The following is a 21,895-nucleotide window of genomic DNA, read 5'->3' as shown; positions in this document are numbered from 1 at the left end:
AGTTGTGGATCTTCTAAGGCCCGTTATCAGCAATGGGCCCCAGTAGGCACTGAGGAGAGAATAAAGATTTATCATGAAGACCTCTGTCTTTCAAGGAAATTGCTATCTGGTCAAGGGACTGTAATTAGTACATGTGAAAAGCTAGGGCTTCATAAACAAGGTGGCCTTCAATCTGGGCCTGGATACCAATACTATTTGCATTTAAGGAACTTTATGGAAAGACTTTCTGTAGGGAAAGCACATTGTATTTAGTAGAAAACTGTTTTATCTCATGATACATCCTGAAATGTGTGTGTGAAAGCAGCTGGCATGGCGCTGGAGCTGTGGCGTGGTAGATTAAGCTGCTGTCTGTAGCACCAGCATCCCATATGGGTGCCGGTTCAATTCCTTGCTGCTCCACTTTCCATTCAGCTCCCTGCAAATGCTTCTGGGAAAGCAGCGGAAAATGGCCCAAGTGCTCCCTGCACCCATGTAGGAGACCCAGAAGAAACTTGGTTTCTGGCTTCCAGCTCTGGCTGTTGTAGCCATTTGGGGAGTGAACCAGTAAATGGAAGATCTCCCTCTCTATCTCTCTCTCCCCCTCCCTCCGTCTCTCTCTCCCTCCTTCTGTAACTCTGCCTTTCAAATAAAATAAATAAATACTTTTAAAAAAGCAAGCAAGCAGCCGGCATAGCACCCGACACATGGTGGGCTGTCATTGCTGGTTAGTTCCCTTTCCTTATTTGATCCCAGCTCTGTCCTCTAGGACTGCACAGCTGCCTGTTCCTGTTCCAGACCTTTAATATCAGGAGACAGCCCCAAGTCGCATAAAACATGGCTTCTCAAGTCTTCCCCCTAGCCTACTCAGGTTCTTGTGAAGCAGCCGTGAAGTGTGGGTGCCCATTGCTGTGAGGAACAGGATGGTCATCCTCTTGGTAGGGATCTTACGCTTCTGTTAGTGTGGCCTGAGCTTGCAGTCAGCCCCGCCTACTGAGAACCAGGGCTTCCTGCACCCTGTCACCTTTTGATTGGGTTTGTTTGCTAAGCTTGTTTTGATCTAAAGGCAAGGACACTGTGAAGCAGTGTATTGCTTTTTGAATATGTAAGTGGTGGCAGTAGTATGGAGTCTCCATGAAGAAGGGACATGTTAGGCTTTCTCATCCCAAAGCCAGAAGAGAAGAGAGAAGCTTCTAGAAGTAATGACAGTGTCTCTCCACCCCTCAAACAATCTTCTTGCTTTTCCCTCTTTATCATTTTCTGTCAACTGGTTAGTCCTATCAAACTGTGGTATGCTGACCTGTGCTAAATGTGGGAGGACGATGGGATGTGTGCCCTGAAGGCAGCCATGGTCCACAGGGAGAGAATGGGCTCCACACCGAAGTTGCCACTGACTGGCCCTGGAGCCTTAAGCAAGTCGTTTGCTTGGGCTTGTTCTCTGAGATCATAAATGTCAGGTGCCTGCTGCAGAGTGTGAGGCCCAAGAATTACCAGCTCTTGAACTCCATTATTCATGAGGAGTGCGAGACAGGAAGAGCCAGGCGTGCTGCTGTGCTCACTGATCCCGTGCTGACATCTCAGGGCACCCATGCTCTTGTGTGTGTACTTGCTTGTCCCATGGCCCCAAACCTGCTCAGCTGAGAGCACTTTATGAGCAAGGTCCACGTCTGAGCCACCTGGGTGCCCTCAGTGTCCAGCACAGAGGCCGGCTTGCAACAGCTGTTGTTGAGTAAGCAAAGGCCAGACCCTGCTCTGACCCTCCCAGGGGATCAGGTATTAAGGCCAGCTTTCCAGTCTGCTCTTCACTGAAAATCTCATGGAATTCTGGACAGTGGCAGTGGTGGCTCAAATGCCAACCTAATAAGAGAGGTTTGAGTAACCTCTGTCTCACTGCTAGTGTGACAGGCTTCCTGACCACCAACCAGCTTGTCCAGCTACTCTCTAAAGCAGCCCTGAGTCTTGGCTATGGGGCCAGCAGGTGGCGCCCATGGGCCTTTCCAGTACCTCCATTGCCGGGACAGGTCTTTCCTCCTTTTCACCAAGGCAGCTGCTGCCCTTCTGGGATGTGTACGTACCCAGGCAGAGGTACCCAAGTGAGAGTACCTGGGCTCCCTCTCCCCCTTCCCTTTTCTGGTCTCATACTGTTTTATTTAGTCGAGCCACAGCACATACTGCTTAGAGAAGTAGAGAAGTTTGCCATGGCAAAGCCCAAGAGATCATTAGGGGACTCTGCCCATCCTTTCTGGCATAGCTGTGCCTCCAGGAAGTCACCCCTGTGGTTCTGTTGCTGTGACCTATGCTCCCATGGCACCTCCCTGCTTGTGTCTCAGCTCTTTGCCGTGTATGTAGGTAACTGTCCATCCAACACTTTCAGGGGCCGCATGGTGCCAGCATCATCACTGTCGTCATTATAAGACTCTGATCATAACCAGTCCTCAGGAAGACTTTATGGACTGATGGGTGACTAGTAGGACACGATGCCTCAGGAAGTTGTTAACTGAATTGAAGGATATTCCATAAACAAAAATATGAAAATCAAAGGCTGAGGAACTATTCTAGATAAAACTGAAAACACGTGAAGAGTTGATTCTGTTACTGATTCTGGCTTGCATCTGGATCACAGTGGGAGAAGTTGCTATAAAGGATTTTAGGACAATTGAAGAAATTTGAATATGGGTTGTATATTAGAAAAAAATAGCATATTGATGTTAAATGTTCTAAATTTGATCATCAGTGGTTAGTGATTCTGTAAGAGAATGTCATTGTACGAGGAATACAAGCTGAAGTGTTTGAGGGAAAGGGGCATAATGTTATTTTTATAAAGATTTATTTATTAATTTGAGAGAATTACACAGAGAGAGAAGGAGAGGCAGAGAGAGAGGTCTTCCATCCCCTGATTCACTACCCAATTGGCCACAACGGCCAGAGCTGCGCCAATCCAAAGCCAGGAGCCAGGAGCTTCTTCCGGGTCTCCCATGTGGGTGCAGAGGGTCAAGGACTAGGGCCATCTTCTACTGCTTTTGCAGGCCATAACAGAGAGCTGGATCACAAGTGGAGCAGCCAGGACTTGAACCAGCACCCGTATAGGATGCCGGCACTGCAGACAGTGGCTTTACCCGCTATGCCACAGCACCAGCCCTGAGCATAATGTGTTAAATTCTCACATGGACCAGACAAAACTAGAAGTCATAAAGCAAAGTGAAATGTAAAGAGAGCAGGAGTGAAGGACAAAATGAAGTTCTTTTGTACAGTTTTTATATTTTATAGTTACTTTCAAGTACAAAATTGTTTTGAAACTAGTTACAAAAACAGACTATACCTTTGGTGTATACCAACTTTCTGTAAGGGGGCTCTATCCAGTTAGTCCAGCAGCTCTTTACTGCGGTTGTGACTCAGTGCCTCGACTTGTAATCATAGCAACCAACATTTGGAACTTGTGAGCGCTTTCACGTGCAATGTTTCTTCTGGATGTCTCCACACCGTGTGAGGTAGATCTGGCGGGCTGATGAGGTAAGGTGACTTAAGTTCAGAGGTTAGCATGACCTGCCCGCGGTCACACAGCCTAGAGGAGACAAGAAGCAGGCTTGGGTGTGGTCAGTCTTTTCCAAGCAGGATGCTTTCTGAACCTGTGTGTCTGCGTAGAGGGAAGGTAGGACTGATTGATCTCTGCAGATGGTTCTTAAAGTTCAAAAATTTTAAAAGTTTATGATGGGAAATAAGCAATGCATGTTGCACAATGTGCCTGCAGTCTTTATTGGTGCCGTCTACCTGTCAGTCCCTGTCCTTCGCTGCTGGCTGCTTCCCTTGAGTAAGCCAGGCTTGACAGTGCCGGGTGGGAGAGCCGCCTAGAGGAAGGCCTAGGAACGTGATGCCTCGTCCAAGTAGTGGGTGTCAAAGACTGGAGGGGCTTGTGTCTGGAGTTAGAGCACCAGCACTCAGCCTGAAGTCCAGGGGCCTGGGGGCTGAGAGCAGCCTTTGCCCTCTGCCCTGCCCCTCCCTGCCTGGCTGGGTAGATAAAGGCAGATGGAGGCCGCCTGGGGATTCTAGCCCCAGGCGCCTTGCCTTTGCTCAGACAGACTGAGCCCATGCTGTTATTACTGTAAACAGGGCCTTCTGGAGGCTCCAGCCAGGGTCCTGTTGCCCAGATAGGGATCATGATTGGGTCTGCACGGCTCAGTGCTTCCAGCCTCTGATGCAGGTGGGACAGGGATCCCAGCCCTTCAGCTCCTCCCAGCTGCAGCGAGGGCCAGTTCATGCGAAGGATCCGGAAATCAGTTGGAACAATGCACGATTGAAGTTCAGTGGCCGCTTGATATTGATTGGCATAAAGAAAGAGGAAGAAAAGTCAGGCTCTACCTCGCTCCCTTGAGAATCCCCAGAGTTGGCCGGAATAACTCAGAACTGCCCTTGCATCCTGCCCGGGCATCCCTGCCCCTCCCTCCTAACAGACAGCAGTCCCCAGGACTGTTCTTTTCTCTGCAAGTCTTGCTAGTAAGTGTCTTGTGTGCTCTGAACCCACCTGTCAGTTTTCATTTTGATGCTGTACATATTTAGAATCATAAGACTTTAGAATTGGTAGGGACTCTAGAAATAATTTCATTCAGTTTCTTGCTTTCCTGCAGAGAAAAGTAAGGCCCCACAGAGACAATTTTTTCCAGGTTGCACAACCAGTTACAGATAGAGCTGTGACTGGAATCCATGACCTCCAGCCCCCAGGTCTGTGTTTGCAAATGTCCTCAGCCCTGAGATTAGGAAGTGGTATCCACACTGTCCCGTACATACCCAGGAACCTGAGTCCTTTGAGAAAGACAGGCATACAGTTATGATCCGGGTAACTTCCAACACAAGACAGAGCATGGGTGAGAGATCCACACAGGTGAGTGCTGGAGACGTCCGTTCCTTCAGACCCCGAGCCCTCCTCTGTGCTGCTGCTGGGGCAGGCCCTGGGCGTGAGCAGTGTAATGACTGTATTGGTACAGGTTAGCCAGGGGTTGTGGTGGCCATAAGGCCATTTTAGGGAAGGCATCTTTTAGGAAGAAAGTATAAGATTCTTTTTTTCTAAGAAAGTTTTTCTTTTAAAAAAGAGTATGAGTATGATCACTGTTACAAGAGTAAGATAGTGCTTCAAACAGTATGGCAGCCTCCACAGCAGAAAACGCCAGTGTGACTGCCTCCCCTCCCCTGCCCAGTCCAGCAGTCAGTTACCTGCTGTCTCCAACCTGCTGGACTCTTGGGTCCCTGTGGCTAGGAGCAGACTTTGTCCCCCTGACTGTTCCTCTCTTGAGGATTTTACACAGTTTATTTATCTGTCCACAGGGGAATTTGAGTACGTAACTGTGTGTACCTTTCCTGCATCATCTTAGTCTTTAAAATGGGGTGAACACTAATTGGAAAGTGGCAGTAATAATAGCATCGGCTCTTCACTTTGTCCAATACTTTATTGCATACAGAGTAGTTTCACTTATTTTTGTCTTAGTGTCTCTTGGTGCTCCTATGTGACATGTACTTTCAGTGCTAGGGACCTCTCCATTTTGTAATTGATGCAGAAATAGGCTGAGAGAGCAGGAACTATCAGATAAAAGAGGGAACCAAGGTGAAGTTCAGAGAGACTAAGTCACTCATTCATTCACAGCTCCCCATCCAGTAAGTGGCTCTGCACCAAGGTCTTTCCTGTCCCACTGCATTGCCTAAGAGTTGTACAAGAGCTGAGATTCAACTCCTGACTTCCTGCAGGTTCCCCTTTCTGTCAGGTACCCTGAGTCATTCCCAGTGAATAATCACCCACCACTGTCTCCCTAGCCAGGAGAGCTGGTTCCTTAGGGAAGGGCCTTACAGGGGTCTGGAGTGAGCCCATTGGAGCCCGCTGTACCCAGCCCCCAGATGTAGGCTGCTCTGCCCTGAGTGGCAGCCTGCATTAAACATTCTACTCATCATCTCAGGGATGATGGAATCCTAACCTTTTCGGAGACACCGTGCTCTGTCACAAGCATTGCTCTTTTTAAGAGAGATTAATTCACTTGCCCATTTGGTCCATTGGTGACAATCACAGGAGAGAGCAAGGGTGGCTTTCTTAGTCCTCTGAGGCCCTTTCAGCCGCTCTCAGCAGGCAGTCCCTCCCGCCACCCCCTCTCTCCCACAGCTGGCTTGGGACTTTGAAATGACTGCCTGCTGGGCATTCACTTGCAAAAAAAAAAAAAAAAAAAAAAAAAAGGCTAAATGAAATGGTGGAGACCTGGCTTGTGAAATCCTAACTTTGAGGCTGCTCTGTGCTGGGGAAGCAAGAGAGGTGTCTACCCAGGTTTCCAAAAGGAAAAGTCGTTTGTGGTTGAGTTTGCTTCTGGTGGCAGTGAAGCGAGCTTTGGTGCCTCCAGTCCTTACAGATGTGTTGTGTCTCTCCAGATTCTTAGAGCTGCCTTGACAGGAGGGGTTGAGAGCCACATATTACAGCTAGGAAGCCGGAGGGCCAGGATGTGGACTCCACACTCAGGGCTGCTGCTGTTTTCTGTTACTGCTCAGTCCCAAGAGGCTACAAAGACCAACATTATCAGGAAGCTAGATGTACTTAGAAACTGTTGTCTCAATGGAGACACCAAGATTCACCTCCTGGAGGGAGCCCTCTTCTTCATGTTCACTGCTGCTCCCCTAAAACTCCTGTAGAGCTGGCAGGAGCTGGTCCTCAGTGGGCTAGTGGAGAGACTGCAGCTAAGGGAGATGATCTGCCCTCCTTGGGGTATTGTAAGTGGGTGACAGAGCTGGAATTAGAACCCAGGACTCCTGACTCTGACAGCAAGCTGAAAGAAACTGCCATTGCCAGCAGTCCCTTCTCTTAGAAAGAAATCCTGCAGATCCAGAAGAGACAACCCCAGAATGCAGACACAAATACAGCAGGCAGCTCAAAATTGTTGGCGAGTGTCCCAAGATAAAACAGTATTCTGATGCCCTTCGTATCGATCAGATTGACAGTGATTAGGAAGCTGGCTGCTCCCAAGCTTTGGCAGGGGGGAGTACCCAGGAATACCCTTTCCTGCTGGTGGGAGGATGAGCAGAGCAGGTGTTTTGGAGAGGACACTGGCACTGTAAGTTGACATCAAGTTCCCCCGTAGCCTACATCAGGGCAGTGCTCACATGGGCATGGTGCAGGGGAGTGCTGACTATAGATCGAGGCACAGGTCCAAAAGGGACATGGGAGAGGAGGTTCTTAGAGCATTGCTTTTGCTGGCTGGGAGATGTTGGCCTCCCAGGTGGGTATCCTGGGAGACCAGAGAGGGAAACTCCGGTGAAGTATCCAGGTCTCCTCATCCCCATTTTCTACTCTGCATCTTTCAGATGCAGCCTACTTAAGCATTTGATCATTTCTTTTTTCCCCAAAACCTTGAATGACAGCCCACTGTCTTTGGTAAATGGCCAAGAAATAGAAAATAGGTTTCCTTTCTATTGCTAGCTTCGGTCAGTTGACAGTGGCTGACTGATGCCCGAGTTAAGGAGGATTCTGGGGCTCTTTCAAAGGCTCCTCCAGGAAGAGCAGCTGGGAGGATTGTTGATGTCTGTCATGAGACAGCAGTGCACTGGCAGTTGCAGGAATGCCAGGCATCTGTCAGCCCTTTCCACTGAGGTGGTTTTTGTTTTTGTTTTTGTTTTTATTTGACAAGTGGAGTTACAGACAGGGAGAGAGACAGAGAAAGGTCTTCCTTCTGTTGGTTCACTCCCCAAATGGCCGCCACGGCCAGCACTGCACCGATCTGAAGCCAGGAGCCAGGTGCTTCCTCCTGGTCTCCCATGCGGGTGCAGGGCCCAAGCACTTGGGCCATCCTCCACTGCTTTCCCGGGCCACAGCAGAGAACAGGACTGGAAGAGGAGCAACCGGGACTAGAACCGTCGCCCATATGGGATGCTGGTGCCGCAGGCAGAGGATTAACTAAGTGAGCCACGGCGCCAGCCCCTCCACTGAAGTTTTATCCCAGGACCTGTTAGTGATTTCATAGGGTTAGTGAGCTCCTGGACATTACATGTTTTTAAAAAACCTATGTGTATGTGTGTTCCTGTGTCATTTTCTCACAAGAATTCACAGCTGCAAAAAGGTTTATGCCTACTGCCCTGGCCTGCTGGATTGTCATGAAGCCCTGAGTAGACCCCGTGTGCCTCCACAGCTGTCACTGCTATGAACTGTCACCCAGAGAGTCTGCCTGTGGCCTCCTCATTTTGCCTTGCCTGACCCCGGTCAAGTCTTTCCCTCCGAAACTTTTTTGAGTTTCTTCAACCCGTCCTGATTTTCTAGCCTTTTCTACAGTGTGGGTCAGAACTGCAAGACCATCCCATCAGAACTGTGGTTGGGGTCAGTCCTCCACACTGCCTGCTACGGGGTGAGGTAGGGGGTGGACAACGGAACTTTTGTAAATTGGGAGGGAGGTGTTGTGCGAAAGATTTCTGTGTCACGGAAAATCCACGCCCAGGGTTCTTAGGCCTGTCACCATTCTTGGCCATGGAAAATTGTTTCTGCATACCAGAGGTTTAAATAGTAAGAGACCCTGGACTTCCACTGAAAGGAATCCTCCAGACTCAAGGTCAGAGCTGAGGATTTCCCCTGCCCCTCTCCTGACATGCGCCCTCAAGTTTCATGTCCTGACAGGGCAGGAGGATTCTGGGGCTCTTTCAAAGGCTCCTCCAGGAAGAGCAGCTGGGAGGATTGTTGATGTCTGTCTTGAGACAGCAGTGCACTGGCAGTGCAGGAATGCCAGGCATCTGTCAGCCCTTTCCACTGAGGTGGTTTTTGTTTTTGGTTTTGTTTTTATTTGACAAGTGGAGTTACAGACAGGGAGAGAGACTGCCTCCTCTAGGGAAGGGGCCAGTCCCTCTGCCTGGAACACTGCCCTCTTTGGTCCAGCTAACCCTTTTATCATCACACCCTCACTGAGTTAGGTTTCTTTGTGCACCTCTGGTCCCGGTTCACAACAGTCGTGAAAGTGTAGTTTCTGTGCTTGCTGGCCTGTGCCGTTCACTGCCTCGGCATTGTAAAAGGCACACGGACATCCTGGCAGAGGGGGCAGACAACCACGTGATGTTTCTCAGCACCGTCCCAAGCCTGAGTTACCTGCTTGCTTGGCAGCCCGCCAGCTTGTTGGGCATGGTGCAGGGGAGTGCTGACTGCAGATCGAGGCACAGGAATCATGTTAGGAGTCAAAGCCACACCTTTGGGCTCTCTGCGCATTGCCCGTTTAGGGCTAGACCCCACCAGAGAATAGACCTTCCCAATCCCCGGGCCCCCCCTGCCATTTCCAGGAGAGACCCTGGAGCTTGGTGAATCACACTCCTGACTTGCCTCCCCTTTCCTGGCACAGTGGTCTCAGTAGTCACAGTAGTCTTTGTGCTGGCCCAAGCCCCATTGCTAATTCGTTTGCTGCCCTACAGTGGCATGTCTTCTCACCTAGTCCGGTTTCCAGCATAGGATTGGGCACGTGTATATTGATTTGCTGTCATCGGGTTAGCCTTGGCCTTTCACACTACTCAGAGGCAGGCTGTCTAGGAAGGGAGGTGAGAAGGGATCGGGCTCCAGAGTTGTTAGTGACGCGACTTGCAGTCCCGACATTGCCCTGAACTAGCTGTGCAGCCTTGAAAAAGTCATGTCACTTCACTGAGCCTGCTGCTCCCTCCCTGAAAAAAGCTCCTTAGACTGTGCAAGGCGTAGGTAATGGGAAGTAGCCTGTACAGTTCCTGCCTGGGACACATGCTCGGTAGAAGTGTTCCGTTTACTCCCCTTCCCCTCTACCCACCCCCACGTCATAAGGTTCCTGGGACCCAGAATCGACACTTTGAGTAGTAGACTCTGAACTCTGTGTTCGTTCATGTACTCAGTGATTATTGAGCTCCTGTGTGCTGGGCACTGACATAGATTCAGGCAGGGTTCATGTCTGCTCTCCTAGGAACCTGATACAGCATTTCTACTGTTTGGTCCATCTTTGCCTGTGTTGAAGGGTTGTGAATTTCCGAACAGCTATGATACAGATCAGTTTGAAGGATGCAATCCTTTTGTATACTGGGAACTGCCTAGATATAGATAAGACCCAGTTTTAGGCATTCTTTGCTGAGTATTGGGCAATTAAGGAGCCAAGAGTGATGTGTGAAGTGGGTGGGTCCAAGAAGGCTTCTCAGGAGGCCACAGCCATAATTGTACCACACAGCCTGGGAGCAGCAGAGAGCCAGGGGAGGGAGGATAGGGGCGGCACATTCTGTTCTCAAGAGGCTCTCAGCTCAAGAGGCTTCCCTCTCATTTAAGGGAAGAAAGAGAGAGGTAAGAGAAGCCTTGGGTTGGTGAAGAGACCACAGGGGCAGGGATTGGCATTTAGTTCTTAAAGGCCTCTCTCCTGACTCACCCCGCCTCCCTGTTCATTGACTGTCATTTCTTCTGTGGTTATTTCTGCTCTTACGTCCGGGGCAAGCCATGCACTTAAAATATTCCTCTGTTTTTTTAGGCTATTGTCAGAAGGCGCAGATGTCAATGCAAGGCACAAACTGGGCTGGACAGCACTCATGGTGGCTGCCATCAACCGAAACGACAGGTGAGCCTCTCCTTCGACCCAGGACCCTCTCAGCCAGATCTCTGCACATGATGTTCCTGAATGTCCCCACCCTTGCTGTCCCCTGCTGTCTTCTCTAGAGGCAGGGAAATGGATTCAGTCTAAGGTACTTGCCTGCACCTGGTACACTGGACTGCTATAGATGTGGAGGGGGAGGCTTTGGATCCCAGCACCATCATCCACTGACTTTGCGACCTTAGACACGTTGTTTGCATTACTGGAGCACCCACACGTTTGAGAGCCTGTTATCAGTGATGGAGTGCACTTGCGTGAGTTATGTTCTCATTGTCCACGTCTGTGTATGTTGGGAAGTCTGCAGTCACTGTCCCCTGTGAGAGGAATAGTGTGCCATTGGCCTACCCTCTGCCCCATTCCCTTGGGGTTGGAGCTATTGTGTGAAGATCACACTTTGTTTCTACAGTTATCTATCATTCTCACAACTACCCCAAGTATATAAAGCTATTATGATGCTCATTGTGCAGCTGAGAAAACTGAAGCCCAAAGAGGTAAAGTGATTTGTCTAAAGTCACATGGACAGGACTCAAAACGTGGCCTGACTGCCTGCAGAGTTGGTGTTTTGTGCAGTGTCTCCCTGCTGCTCCTGATGTCAGATTCCAGCCTAGCACTAGTGCTGCCTTTCCATCACAGTCCATGCCAATTTCCGTCCTGGAGTCTGCATTGGTAGTTGGAGGTATCAATTTTGATTTTTTACTTCAAGGAGCTCTTTTTTTTTTTTTTTTTTTTTTTTTAAGATTTATTTTACTTGATTGAAAGGTAGAGTTGCAGAGAGAGAAGGAGAAATATAGAGATCTTCCATCCCCCTGGTTCACTCACTCCCCAAATGACTGCAATGGCCAGGGCTGGGCCAGACTGAAATCAGGAACCTGAAGTCCATTCAGGTCTCCCATGTACAGGGCAGCAGGCGCAAGCTCTTGGGCCATCTTCGACTGCTTTCCCAGGTGCATTAGCAGGGAGCTGAATTGGAAGCAGCTGGGACTTGAACTGATACCTATATGGGATGGCAGCATTGCAGGCAGCAGCTCACCCTGCTGGGACATAACACCGGCCTCTCAAGAAGTTCTTCAAGGCTTTTGTTCACCAGTACTTGCCATCTTTGGAAGGGTCAGAAATGTAGAAAAGGGCAATGAAATGGGGATTTTCTAACACAGGGTGGTACTGCCTCAGACTGGCCAAGAGGTTTAGCTGTATTTGAGATAGGCCTGTCTATACCGCTCTTTTTTTTTTTTTAAAGATTTATTTATTTTACTTGAAAATCAGAATTATATAGAGAAGGAAAGGCAGAGAGAGAAAGAGGGAGAGAGGGATAGAGAGAAAGAGAGAGAGAGAGGTCTTCATCCACTGGTTCACTCCCCAATTGACCACAATAGCCAGAGCTGTGCCGATCTGAAGCCAGGAGCCAGGAGCTTCTTCCGGGTCTCCCACGTGGGTGCAGGAGCCCGAGGACTTGAGCCATCTTCTACTGCTTTCGCAGGCCATAGCAGAGAGCTGGATTGGAAGTGGAGCAGCCGGGTCTCAAACCGATGCCCAAATGGGATACCAGCACTGCAGGCAAAGGTTACGCCACAGCACCGGCCCCATACACTGCTCCTTTATTATGAACTTGTTCTCAGTCACTCAGTTTCCTTGTTGGCTATCTCTAAGCACTGACTTTTTAATAAATTACTTTTTAAATAAATAGTCTGCAGTTGAGAGACCTGGTTTTGACCTTTAGTTGAAATTCAGAACTTCATGACAGTTTGTTTCATCATCAAACATTATTTCTCCAGACATTTAGTAAGTACCTACTCTGAGCAAGGCCTGTGCCAGTCTTCAGAGAGTCAGAGATCTTGGGAAGCTTGCAGTCTAATGTAGAAAAGAAAAGCAGGCAAAGAAGCGTGATAAAGTGACATCTGTGACGTCAGAGCAGTGTGTCTAGGACATTATTGAAGCAGAGCAGGTGAGGGGACTCAATCTTGCAGTAGAGTAAATTCTCCTCGTACTCTGTCAAGAATCAAATAAGATAATGGATGTACTACATGTTATAAATGGTGAGTTGTTACTCCCTGATGCCCACATTAGACCTCTGTGCACAGCAGAACACAAGTGTTTATTCCACTCCTGCTGACCCTCCACCCTGCCCAGCTGGCAAGCATTTCCGCCTGCAAGGACTAGCCAGCAGTGGTGAGGAAGGAGGCATATGCCCTTCTGTGTGTAGTGTTTTCAGGGTTGAAACTGAGTAGGAAGGCACCGTTCTTAAGATTACTGTCAATTAGTGGTCAGATAGCTAATAAATGTGCTTTTGGGGACACTTCTCTCTGAATCTAATGAGTTGTTGGTTTAACTGATTGTTCTGTCTTTATCCAGAGCCATTAGCAAATCAGTGATGCTTGTTGAGCAAAGTGAGAGTGTTGGCTTGTATTTACTTGCTTTGGTGCCTAGAACTAATTACTAGTTTCTTAAGTATCCATTTTGTGCCATTCTCTTCCTTCTAGAATCAAGAGACAACAGATTTGTATTAAAAATAGCATATATTCTCTGGTTGGATTTATTTATTCATATTACAAAAAATTTGTTGGTCCTTACTTTTTCAGGTACTACTGTAGGTACTTGAAATAATATCAGTGATAAAGAAAGATCCCTGCCCACATAATTATTTCTCTACTACTGGTGGTTTCAAGGGGTCGCTGTTTGGTCTGCGGCTTAAGATGCTGTTGAAGAACCCACTTCTGGGGTAGGCATTAGGTGCAGCAGTTAAGAAGCTGTTTGGGATGTCCACATCCCACAACGTGCCTGGATGTGAGTACTGATTCTGAGTCCTGGCTCGATTCCCGATTCCAGCTTTTTCCTCATGAGCACCTTGGGAGGCACCAGTGGTGGCTCAAGTAGTTAAATCCCTGCTACCCATGTAGGAAGCCTGGCTTGAGTTCATAGCCCCTGACTTTGGCCTGGCCTAGCCCCAGCTTTTGTAGGCATTTGAGGAGTGAACTAGCCAATGGGAGATGTGTTTCTCTCTCTTAAATAAATAAATACATAAATAAATTTTTTAAAAAATAAATCTTCAGAAAATAGAAGACCCCCACTTCCTACGTTGGCATACCTGGCTTCAGTGCTGAGCTCTGGCTGCTGGCTTCAGCTTCCTGAAAATACAGACCCTGGTTGGCAATGCTGATGTTTCAAGTAGTTAGGTTTCTGCCAACCTACCCAGAAGACCTGGATTGAGTTCCTAGCTCCTGACGTCAGCCCTGGTCCTGGCTGTCAAGGGCACTTGGGAGTGAACCAGCAGATGGGAGCTCTCTCTGTCTCTGTCCCTCAGTCTCTCTGCCTGTCAAATAAATGCATAAGTGTAGTGCAGAAGTAAACTATTAGAAGGTAAGACATGCTGCAGAGAAAAGTGTAAGTAGTAAAAAAGGTGTCCTAGCAGTACATTGGTCAGGGTGAGTGGGCCTCGTTGGTAAGTGCCTGTGTGAATAGTCTTGAAAGATAATGTTCATACCAGCACAATCTGCCAGGAAGTCTCTCCATGTTATAAGTGCGCTTATTCTCATATTCTGTAATCAGATTGGCCAGGCTTGAAATGCCACCATCTTTGAATTGATTTTGGATAAAAGGAAGGTAAGGGGGTAGCACCCGGACTCAAGGCTAAGAGCAGAGAAGTGTTCCCACCTTTGGAATGCCAGCAGTCCGTAGGCTCAAGGGGGATCCCAAGAGCAGCCCAGCTGTTTCACCCGCACATGCCTGTTTAGGGTGAGAAGTTAGCGATGTAAAGTGTGATAATCTCTGTTCTTCAAAAGTTTACCTTCTTGTGAACTGGTATTTCTGTATTACAGTATTTATTGTCTGTCTTAGTTTTGAATAGGAAATAGTTCTAAAGTGCTATAGTGTTAAATTCAAAAAAAATGTATAGGAACTTAATTTATCATTTATTACCTCTTAATTCCAAAAAGGGTTTGAGTAGGACTTAAAATACAAATACAAGCATACACAGGAGAGTTAAAACCAGATCAAGATCAGAAAGCTTATTGGTAAAAAGAAAAGATAATTGTATCAGGATTGAACCAGAGACTCTTCTTTTCTGAAAATAGTTTTACTATTTTTATAAAAGTGATATAGAGAAGAAAGTAGCAGCCACCTGAATTCCCTCTATCAAGAGGTTGATCATTGTATAAATACGTACATATATGTGTATAATTTTACACACATGAGTCTATGCTGTCTGTACTCGTTGTAAGTTAGGTAATTAGTGAAATTGAGGATTAATTTCAGTGGAAATTTTGACAAGGCAAAAAGGGGGGAGACTTTCGGTTGTTTAAGAGAGAGGAAGGAGCTGTGTTATTACATCCCGTTATAGTGTCATTTTCTTTAATGTGTCCAGCAAACATTTTCTCAGAGTACTCTGTCAGGTCCTGTTGTGCTGGGCTGTGGGGGACTCAGAGAGGAAGTCGCAGCCTTTGCCTTGAGGCACTTACTTGGACTGCTGACATCAAGGACTTGAGTAATGTGGCCATTGTCTTCTCTTGCCAATCTGTCCAAGATTTACCAACGTTCTACTTGGACAGTCCTTTTGCCAGCCCTAGTAACAGCTTGGGTACAGTGTTGACTCAAGCGGCAGTCACCAGGATCCCCCCTCCTTCCCCACAGTGAGCCCTCTGTAAGCCTCATGCCACAAGGCGCTTGTGTAGCCCGAGTCTGGGTGCCTCGTTCTGTGTTGCACTTTGACCCAGCCTAGCTAAAGACTAAGCCATGGGGTCCCAGGATGATCACTGTGATTTAGCATAGCTCTCACTAGCTCGTGCAAATATACCCAGTCTTCACCTAAATTCAATTAGCTTTTCTTTAAGAAGGAAAAGAAATCCAATTTTATCAAACATGGACAGACGGTGGAAGGCACTTTGATGTTACAACCTCTCAGTGATGCTTTACTTAGTCACAAGTTCATAAGCAAGAAGGCTTAATTACTTGGGAAAACACAGGATTAAAACTGGACACAATGGCTGGGTATCCGTTCTTAGGCAACTTGATTTGAACCCATGCACCCAGTTCGTGTGTGGTGCAAACTTTGATGTGTGCTATGACAAGCCACAAGTCATGACCCCTTTCGGGGAAGCCCCTTCAGATGGCGTTTGCAGGATGTGTAGGCGGAGAGACAGGGCCTGCCAGGCCTGTTTGCTCAACTTTGATGTCCAAGCAGCCACAGGCCTCACTATTTGCTCTTTTACTGAGGGATGGGTTGGGAGCCTCCTACCTTCCCCAGGGGACAATGGCCAGCAATGGAGTGTGACGGCTGTTGACCATTCCAGGAGCCTGGTGGACCACAGCAGGGCTTTGGGAGGTGCAGAGCCTGGGGGGCCGAAAGCTGGCAGAGGACAGTCATTTCTCCAGATGTAGCTTTCCTTAAAGCTCTGACTTTGATTGGATGTTTGTAATGGGAAAAATAATAGCCTCCTAAGTCACCAAGCATGGCGTGACCCCCTGTCCAGTGGTACTAAGGTATTTGTGAATTGAAAGTTTGTCCTTTTCTCTTCGTCACCGTAGATGTACAGGAGATAATAGTTTGAAAGAAAAATGTGATATAGATCTCTATAATTTCTAATTCCTCAAAACAGAAGCTACCACAACACATCTGGAAAGGAAACTGTATCTAGAACATACAAAGAACTCTTAGAAATCAATAGTAAAACTAAATAAATAAATAAATTTTTTTTCTTTTTAACTTAAAAAATGTTTTTTTTTTTTCATTGTTACTTGAAAGGTACAGAGAGAGAAAGATCTTCCATCCTCTAAATCTTCCAGATACTTGCAAGAGAGATCTTCCAAATGCTTGCAAAAGCCAGGGCTAGGCCAGGATGAAGCCAGGAGCCCAGAACTCTATCCAGGTTTCCCACATGGGGACCCAAGTGTTTGAGCTATCACCTGCTGCCTCCCAAAGTTTATGTTAGCAGGAAGCTGGGATCCAGACCCAAAGCTGAAACTCAAACCCAGGTACTCTGAAATGGAAAGTGGGCATCCCAACCACAAGGCCAAATGTGTTCATTTGTATTTATCTCCAGTTTTTGTTTGTTTGAAAGGCAGTGAGACAGAGAGATTTCCCATCTGCTGGTTCACTCCCCAGTTGCCTGCAGCAGCAGGGCTGAGCCAGGTGAAATCCAGGGGCCCAGAACTTAATCTGGTTTCACATGGGTGGCAGGGACCCGTGCACTTGAGCCATCACTTGCTGCCTCTCAGGGTGTGCATTAGCAGGAAGCTGGAACCAGAAACAGAGCCAGGACTTGATCCCTGGCACTTTGAAATGGGATGTGGGCATGCCAAGCAGCATCTTAACCACTGCATCAGTCACCCCCCCCCTTTTTTTTTAAATGGGCAAAAAATTTGAGCAGACATTTCATCAAAGAGGAGATGGGTGGCAATAACCGTGTGAAAATATACTCAGCATTGTTAGTCATTAGAGAAATACAGATTAAAATCATAATGAAATACTATCACACGCCAACTGTCTTAGCTACAGTTTAACAAAATTGGCAATACCAAGTCCCAGCAAGGATGCAGAACAATTCCTGTCATACACTGTTGATAGGAATGTATAGTGGTATAGCCACATCGGGAAACGCTTTGGGGGACGGCACTGTGGTGTAGCAATGCTTGCGATGCCGGCATTCCATATGGGCACCGGTTCAAGTCCTGGCTGCTCTACTTCCGATCCAGCTCTCTGCTATGACCTAGGAAAGGAGTAGAAGATGGCCCAAGTGCTTGAGCCCCTGCACCCACATAGGAGATCTAGAGAAAGCTCTTGGCTCTTAGCTTCAGATTGGTTCAACTCCAGCCATTGTGGCCATTTGAGGAGTGAACCAGCAGATGGACGACCTCTCTCTCTGTCTCTGCCTCTCTAAAATTCTGCCATTTAAATTAAATAAATTAATTGGGAAAAAAAGGGCAGATTTTTTTTTTAAAGATTTATTTATTTATTTGAAAGAGTTAGAAAGCAAAGGAGAGAGAGAGGTCTTCAATCTGCTGGTTCGCTCCCCAATTGGCTGCAACTGTCAGAGCCGCGCTGATCCAAAGCCAGGAGCCAGGAGCTTCTTCTGAGTCTCCAACATGGGTGCAGGGGCCCAAGCACTTGGGCCATCTTCTACTGCTTTCCCAGGCCATAGCAGAGAGCTGGATTGGAAGTGGAGCAGCCGGGTCTTGAACTGGTGTGGGCAGTTTCTTATAGAGGTAAAGTATGCATTTCCCGTACAACCCAGCAGTGCCAACTCCTAGGTATTTTTTCAAGGGAAATGAAACATGCATCTGCACAGAAGTCCTATCTTCATATATTGTAGCTGCTTTATTCATATTCATCAAAATTTGGAAACAACCTGAAGGTCCTTCAGCTGATAAATGCACAAACTGTGGTATGTCCATGCAATGGAATTACTAATACATGTGCCAGCATGGGCAAGTCTCAAAGGCATTACGTTATAAGCCAAACACAGAATGCTACCTGCTATACAATTCCATTTATGTGACTTTCCGGAAAAGGCAGTGCTGTGGAAAGAGATCTGGTCAACGGTTGTAAGAGTTTGAGAGTGGGAGGAGGATGTGAAGGAGTTTGTAGGTAATGGAATCGTTCAATATCTTGATGATGGTGGTAGTTAATAACTATAGACGATTAGTAAAACTCATCAAAGTATGCATGTTAAAAGGATGACTTAACTATGTGTACAGTTAGTTAAACAATAACTGACTTTTCCAAAAATTCTTTTAAAAGCTGTCATCCCTCTCTAATTGTCATTAACTGTGGCCGGGGGCGTACTGAGCGTTGATGTCTGTAGTGTCAATGGTCACGTGTTGCAGTGTCTCCTATTAGCGCGCTGTGTGTTTTGATTGCTGGTAGAGGGTGAAGATGTGTGAATTCACACCCCTCAGTGGTGTCCTGAAGTGTAGTTACTGATGAGCAGTCATAAACCTGCTCTACAAGTGATACACCCGTATAGTGGGCTTACCTAAAGTCACAAAGTGTGTGGCTCTTCATTCTAGCAAGGAGAAAGTTGGGGGACTGGGTGTTTGCCTCTGCTATACCACACCCCTAGACTGCCCTGCAGGAGCCAGCTCCTGAGGCTCTTGTGGTGCTTAAGGAACCCAGAGTGCTGGGAGAGGACAGCAGTGCAGGGGATTGAGTTTGGAGTCCACTGGGGCCTGCTGGTTGCCCTGCCTCAGTGCAGGTGAGAACTATGAGACCGAGCACAAAATGCTGGCAGAACTGTTTGAAATTCCCCACCAGAGTCTCCCTCCCTCCCTCCCCCTGCCTTTTCTCCCGGAGTGCATTTCATCAGCACCGGAAGGACTGGTTCCCGGCACTGCCTTCCCTGCTTGGCTGGGGTCCCTGAGGAACTGAGCTAATGAGTGGATAACACGCATTTGCCAAGGCCTTCCTGGATGTGGTACCTGGGCTTTGTTCATTTTAAAATGCTGCCATCCTTGGCTAAAAAAACATTTAATTCCCTCTCACATCAGTCATTTATTTTTAGCATTTGCTTATTTTCCCTCTACCTTACCAAGGGAATGGGGCATTAAACCCTATCTTTAAGAAACATACTGACCCCACCAGATCACTGTTTGCAGGAGAGGTTTTCGGGTCTTTCTTTGTGTGCTGTGGACCCCAAACCCTTGGTCTTTCTATTGAACTGTACTGCCTGTGGAGGGAAGGGGCAGGGAGCAAGGCCGTGGGATGGGCCAGTGGATGCGAGATCAGGAGTCCAGTCAGCTCACTGAAGGTTTCTTGATGCCCCACTATGTGCAGGGTAATTCTGAGAAATCTAAAAACACACAAACCATTCTCTTTGTACTCAAGTTGACAGAAAAGGGCTAAAACAAGTCCCACTTTGGCTGCAGGATATGGTCAGAGCCACAAAGACCATATGGGCTGATCTGGGAGAGACGTGCAGGGGGGGACATGAAAGGAGGTCCTTCCCCAGAGTTGGGCCTGTAACCAGGCCACCAAGTTGAGAAAGCAGGGCTGTGCGGAGCTGGCAGGCTGTGAGGACCAGAGTGTGTAGTTAAGATCTTAACCGACCTTGACCACCATCTTTTCTGGCTGACAATCTAGCAGGTGGAACAGTTGTGGGCTCCAGAGCCAGACTTCCTGGGTTCAGATCCAAGCTCTGCCTCTTCCTAGGTGGGTCTTTCACTTTTCTGTGTTTCTTTCCTCAGCTGTAAAATAGGGGTAAACGGGTCTACCTCTAAAGGCTATTTTGAGACTTCAGTGTGTGAGTGAGTGAGTGTGTGCCGGCTGTTGAGAACGGCACCTGCCATATAGAGAGCACAGGCGAGGGCTTACCACTCTGGTTAACAGGAGCGTGGTGCTTGCTTCGGCAGCACATATACTAAAATTGGAATGATACAGAGAAGATTAGCGTGGCCCCTGTGCAAGGATGACACGCAAATTCATGAAGCATTCCATAATTTTTTTTTTTTTTTTAAAGGAGCATGGTAGGTACTGCAACAGCAGCAGCAGCAGCAATGTCTTAGTTATCGTTACTGGTACTAAGCTGACCGTTGTGGGTCACCCCAGAAGGAGGTTAGTGAAAGGCTTGCAAGGAAGCCTACCTTTGTTTAGGGTGGAATTGTGTTACCTATGTCTCTCTCTTCAGTATCTCACAGGTGACTCAGAAGCAGAAGGGCTCAGGGAATTATTTTCCCAGTCCTTTTTATCTAAGAAGCTGAGCTTAAAACAGGGGGCTCTAAGCAGGGTGCCTTGATGAGGGGCTGGCTTTGTCCCAGGTGGCCCCCTGCCCAATGCAGAACAATGCCCAGTATTTCCCAGCAAGGAAGGGTGGGTGAGGGTTGTGGCCAAATGCCCAGAATGCCAGCACCATGCCCCCAGAAAAGTGTGCTGGGCTTGACGTTTCTCCCACCACTGCTGCTGTGGCCGATTATCTCTGAGTAACAAAGAGTCATTTCTAATCCCATTTGGAATCGGTGCTCAAGATAATCCTGTTTCAGAGTAATGATATTCCAGTTCCAGCGTGCACCCGTTTCTAGTTTGGCAGACAACGCTTCGACCTCAGGCAACCCGAGACACTGCTCTCTGGAAAGCAGTGCCAGCTCATTTGCCTAACGTGACAGTCTCACGTACTTCCATCCCCCTACTCCATGCCATGTCCCCTTCTGGGGTCTGTGTTCAGTGCAGTATTCCTGGAGAGTGTTGGCTGGGGACAAGAGAGCATCCATTGCTCACCTTGTTCCACTGTTTGGGACTAGTGCCCCATTTCTAGGGACTATGATATGGTCCAGTCCTGTCCCTCTTCTTTCAAAGCAGCTGTGCCATCAGCTGCTTATTTGAATAGGGCTGCCAGGTTGGTGGGTCTGTAGTAGACATGGTGATGATATGTCTGGGTTTCAGCAAGGTATTTTGGCTGTCTCTCATGACATCCACCTGAATAAAATATGAGGTGGAAAACAGGATAGTCAGACTAATAAATGGTGAGTAACCTGGTAATTGTTGATGTATGAATGATCATCAGGCTGGAGAGCAGACTCAGGCAGGGAGCCCTGTGCTGTCCCCCTTGGTAGTTATTTCAGTGATTTCATTGAGGTCATTGATAAATGCCTGCTAAGTGGGCAGACTAAATGGAGCTTGAAGAGGTATTAATATATTGGGTAAAAGAACTAGGAACATAAAAAAGGATCTCAGTGGGCTAGAGCAATGTGATGAGAATAGGTGAGTGTCTTAGTCAACAAAGAAAACTAAAACCAGAAGTGAAATCCAAGGTGTAGAACCAAGTAGTAAAGTCAGAGAGCTGACTGAACTCTCAGTGTGTGAGTCAGCAGTACAATGTCAGAAAGTGGATTGATTCAGCAAATAGTTACGCCTTTTTCAGGCCCTGTGTTCAAGAACAGAGATAGCCTATTGAGCTGCGGCGCCGGCACACCGGGTTCTAGTCCTGGTCGGGGCTCCAGATCCTGTCCCGGTTGCCCCTCTTCCAGGCCAGCTCTCTGCTGTGGCCCGGGAGTGCAGTGGAGGATGGCCCAAGTCCTTGGGCCATGCACCCCATGGGAGACCAGGATAAGTACCTGGCTCCTGCTTTCGGATCAGCGCGGTGGACCAGCCACAGCGCACCGGCCGTGGCGGCCATTGGAGGGTGAACCAACAGCAAAGGAAGACCTTTCTCTCTGTCTTTCTCTCTCACTGTCTACTCTGCCTGTCAAAAAAAAAAAAAAAAAAGAACAGAGATAGCCAAGACATAGTCCCTGCTTTGGGGAGGACACTGTCTAGTTGTGTATAAAATGGTTAGTTAATAATAGGGGTTCCAGGGCCGGCGCCGCGGCTCACTAGGCTAATCCTCCGCCTAGTGGTGCCAGCACACCGGGTT

The 21,895-nt window shown here is 47.8% G+C and overlaps 1 protein-coding gene and 1 non-coding gene across 4 annotated transcripts in view; both read left to right on the top strand.

The window, feature by feature from the left end:
• CLPB (ClpB family mitochondrial disaggregase) overlaps window positions 1-21,895 on the top strand; it is a 142,055-nt gene that overhangs the window by 20,015 nt on the left and 100,145 nt on the right. For all 3 annotated transcript variants that reach the window (XM_051822565.2, XM_002708715.5, XM_008264387.4), the window contains exon 3: window positions 10,443-10,529. In XM_051822565.2, coding sequence (XP_051678525.2) covers window positions 10,443-10,529 — 87 coding nt within the window. The remainder of the gene's footprint in view (window positions 1-10,442; window positions 10,530-21,895) is intronic.
• LOC127484974 (U6 spliceosomal RNA) lies at window positions 19,883-19,989 on the top strand. The gene has a single exon (XR_007912177.1). It is a non-coding gene; the product is annotated as a U6 spliceosomal RNA (small nuclear RNA).

The sequence above is a fragment of the Oryctolagus cuniculus genome, chromosome 1 (assembly GCF_964237555.1).
Source record: "Oryctolagus cuniculus chromosome 1, mOryCun1.1, whole genome shotgun sequence".
Classification (NCBI taxonomy): domain Eukaryota; kingdom Metazoa; phylum Chordata; class Mammalia; order Lagomorpha; family Leporidae; genus Oryctolagus; species Oryctolagus cuniculus.
This window is presented reverse-complemented; position numbering and strand designations above follow the sequence as displayed.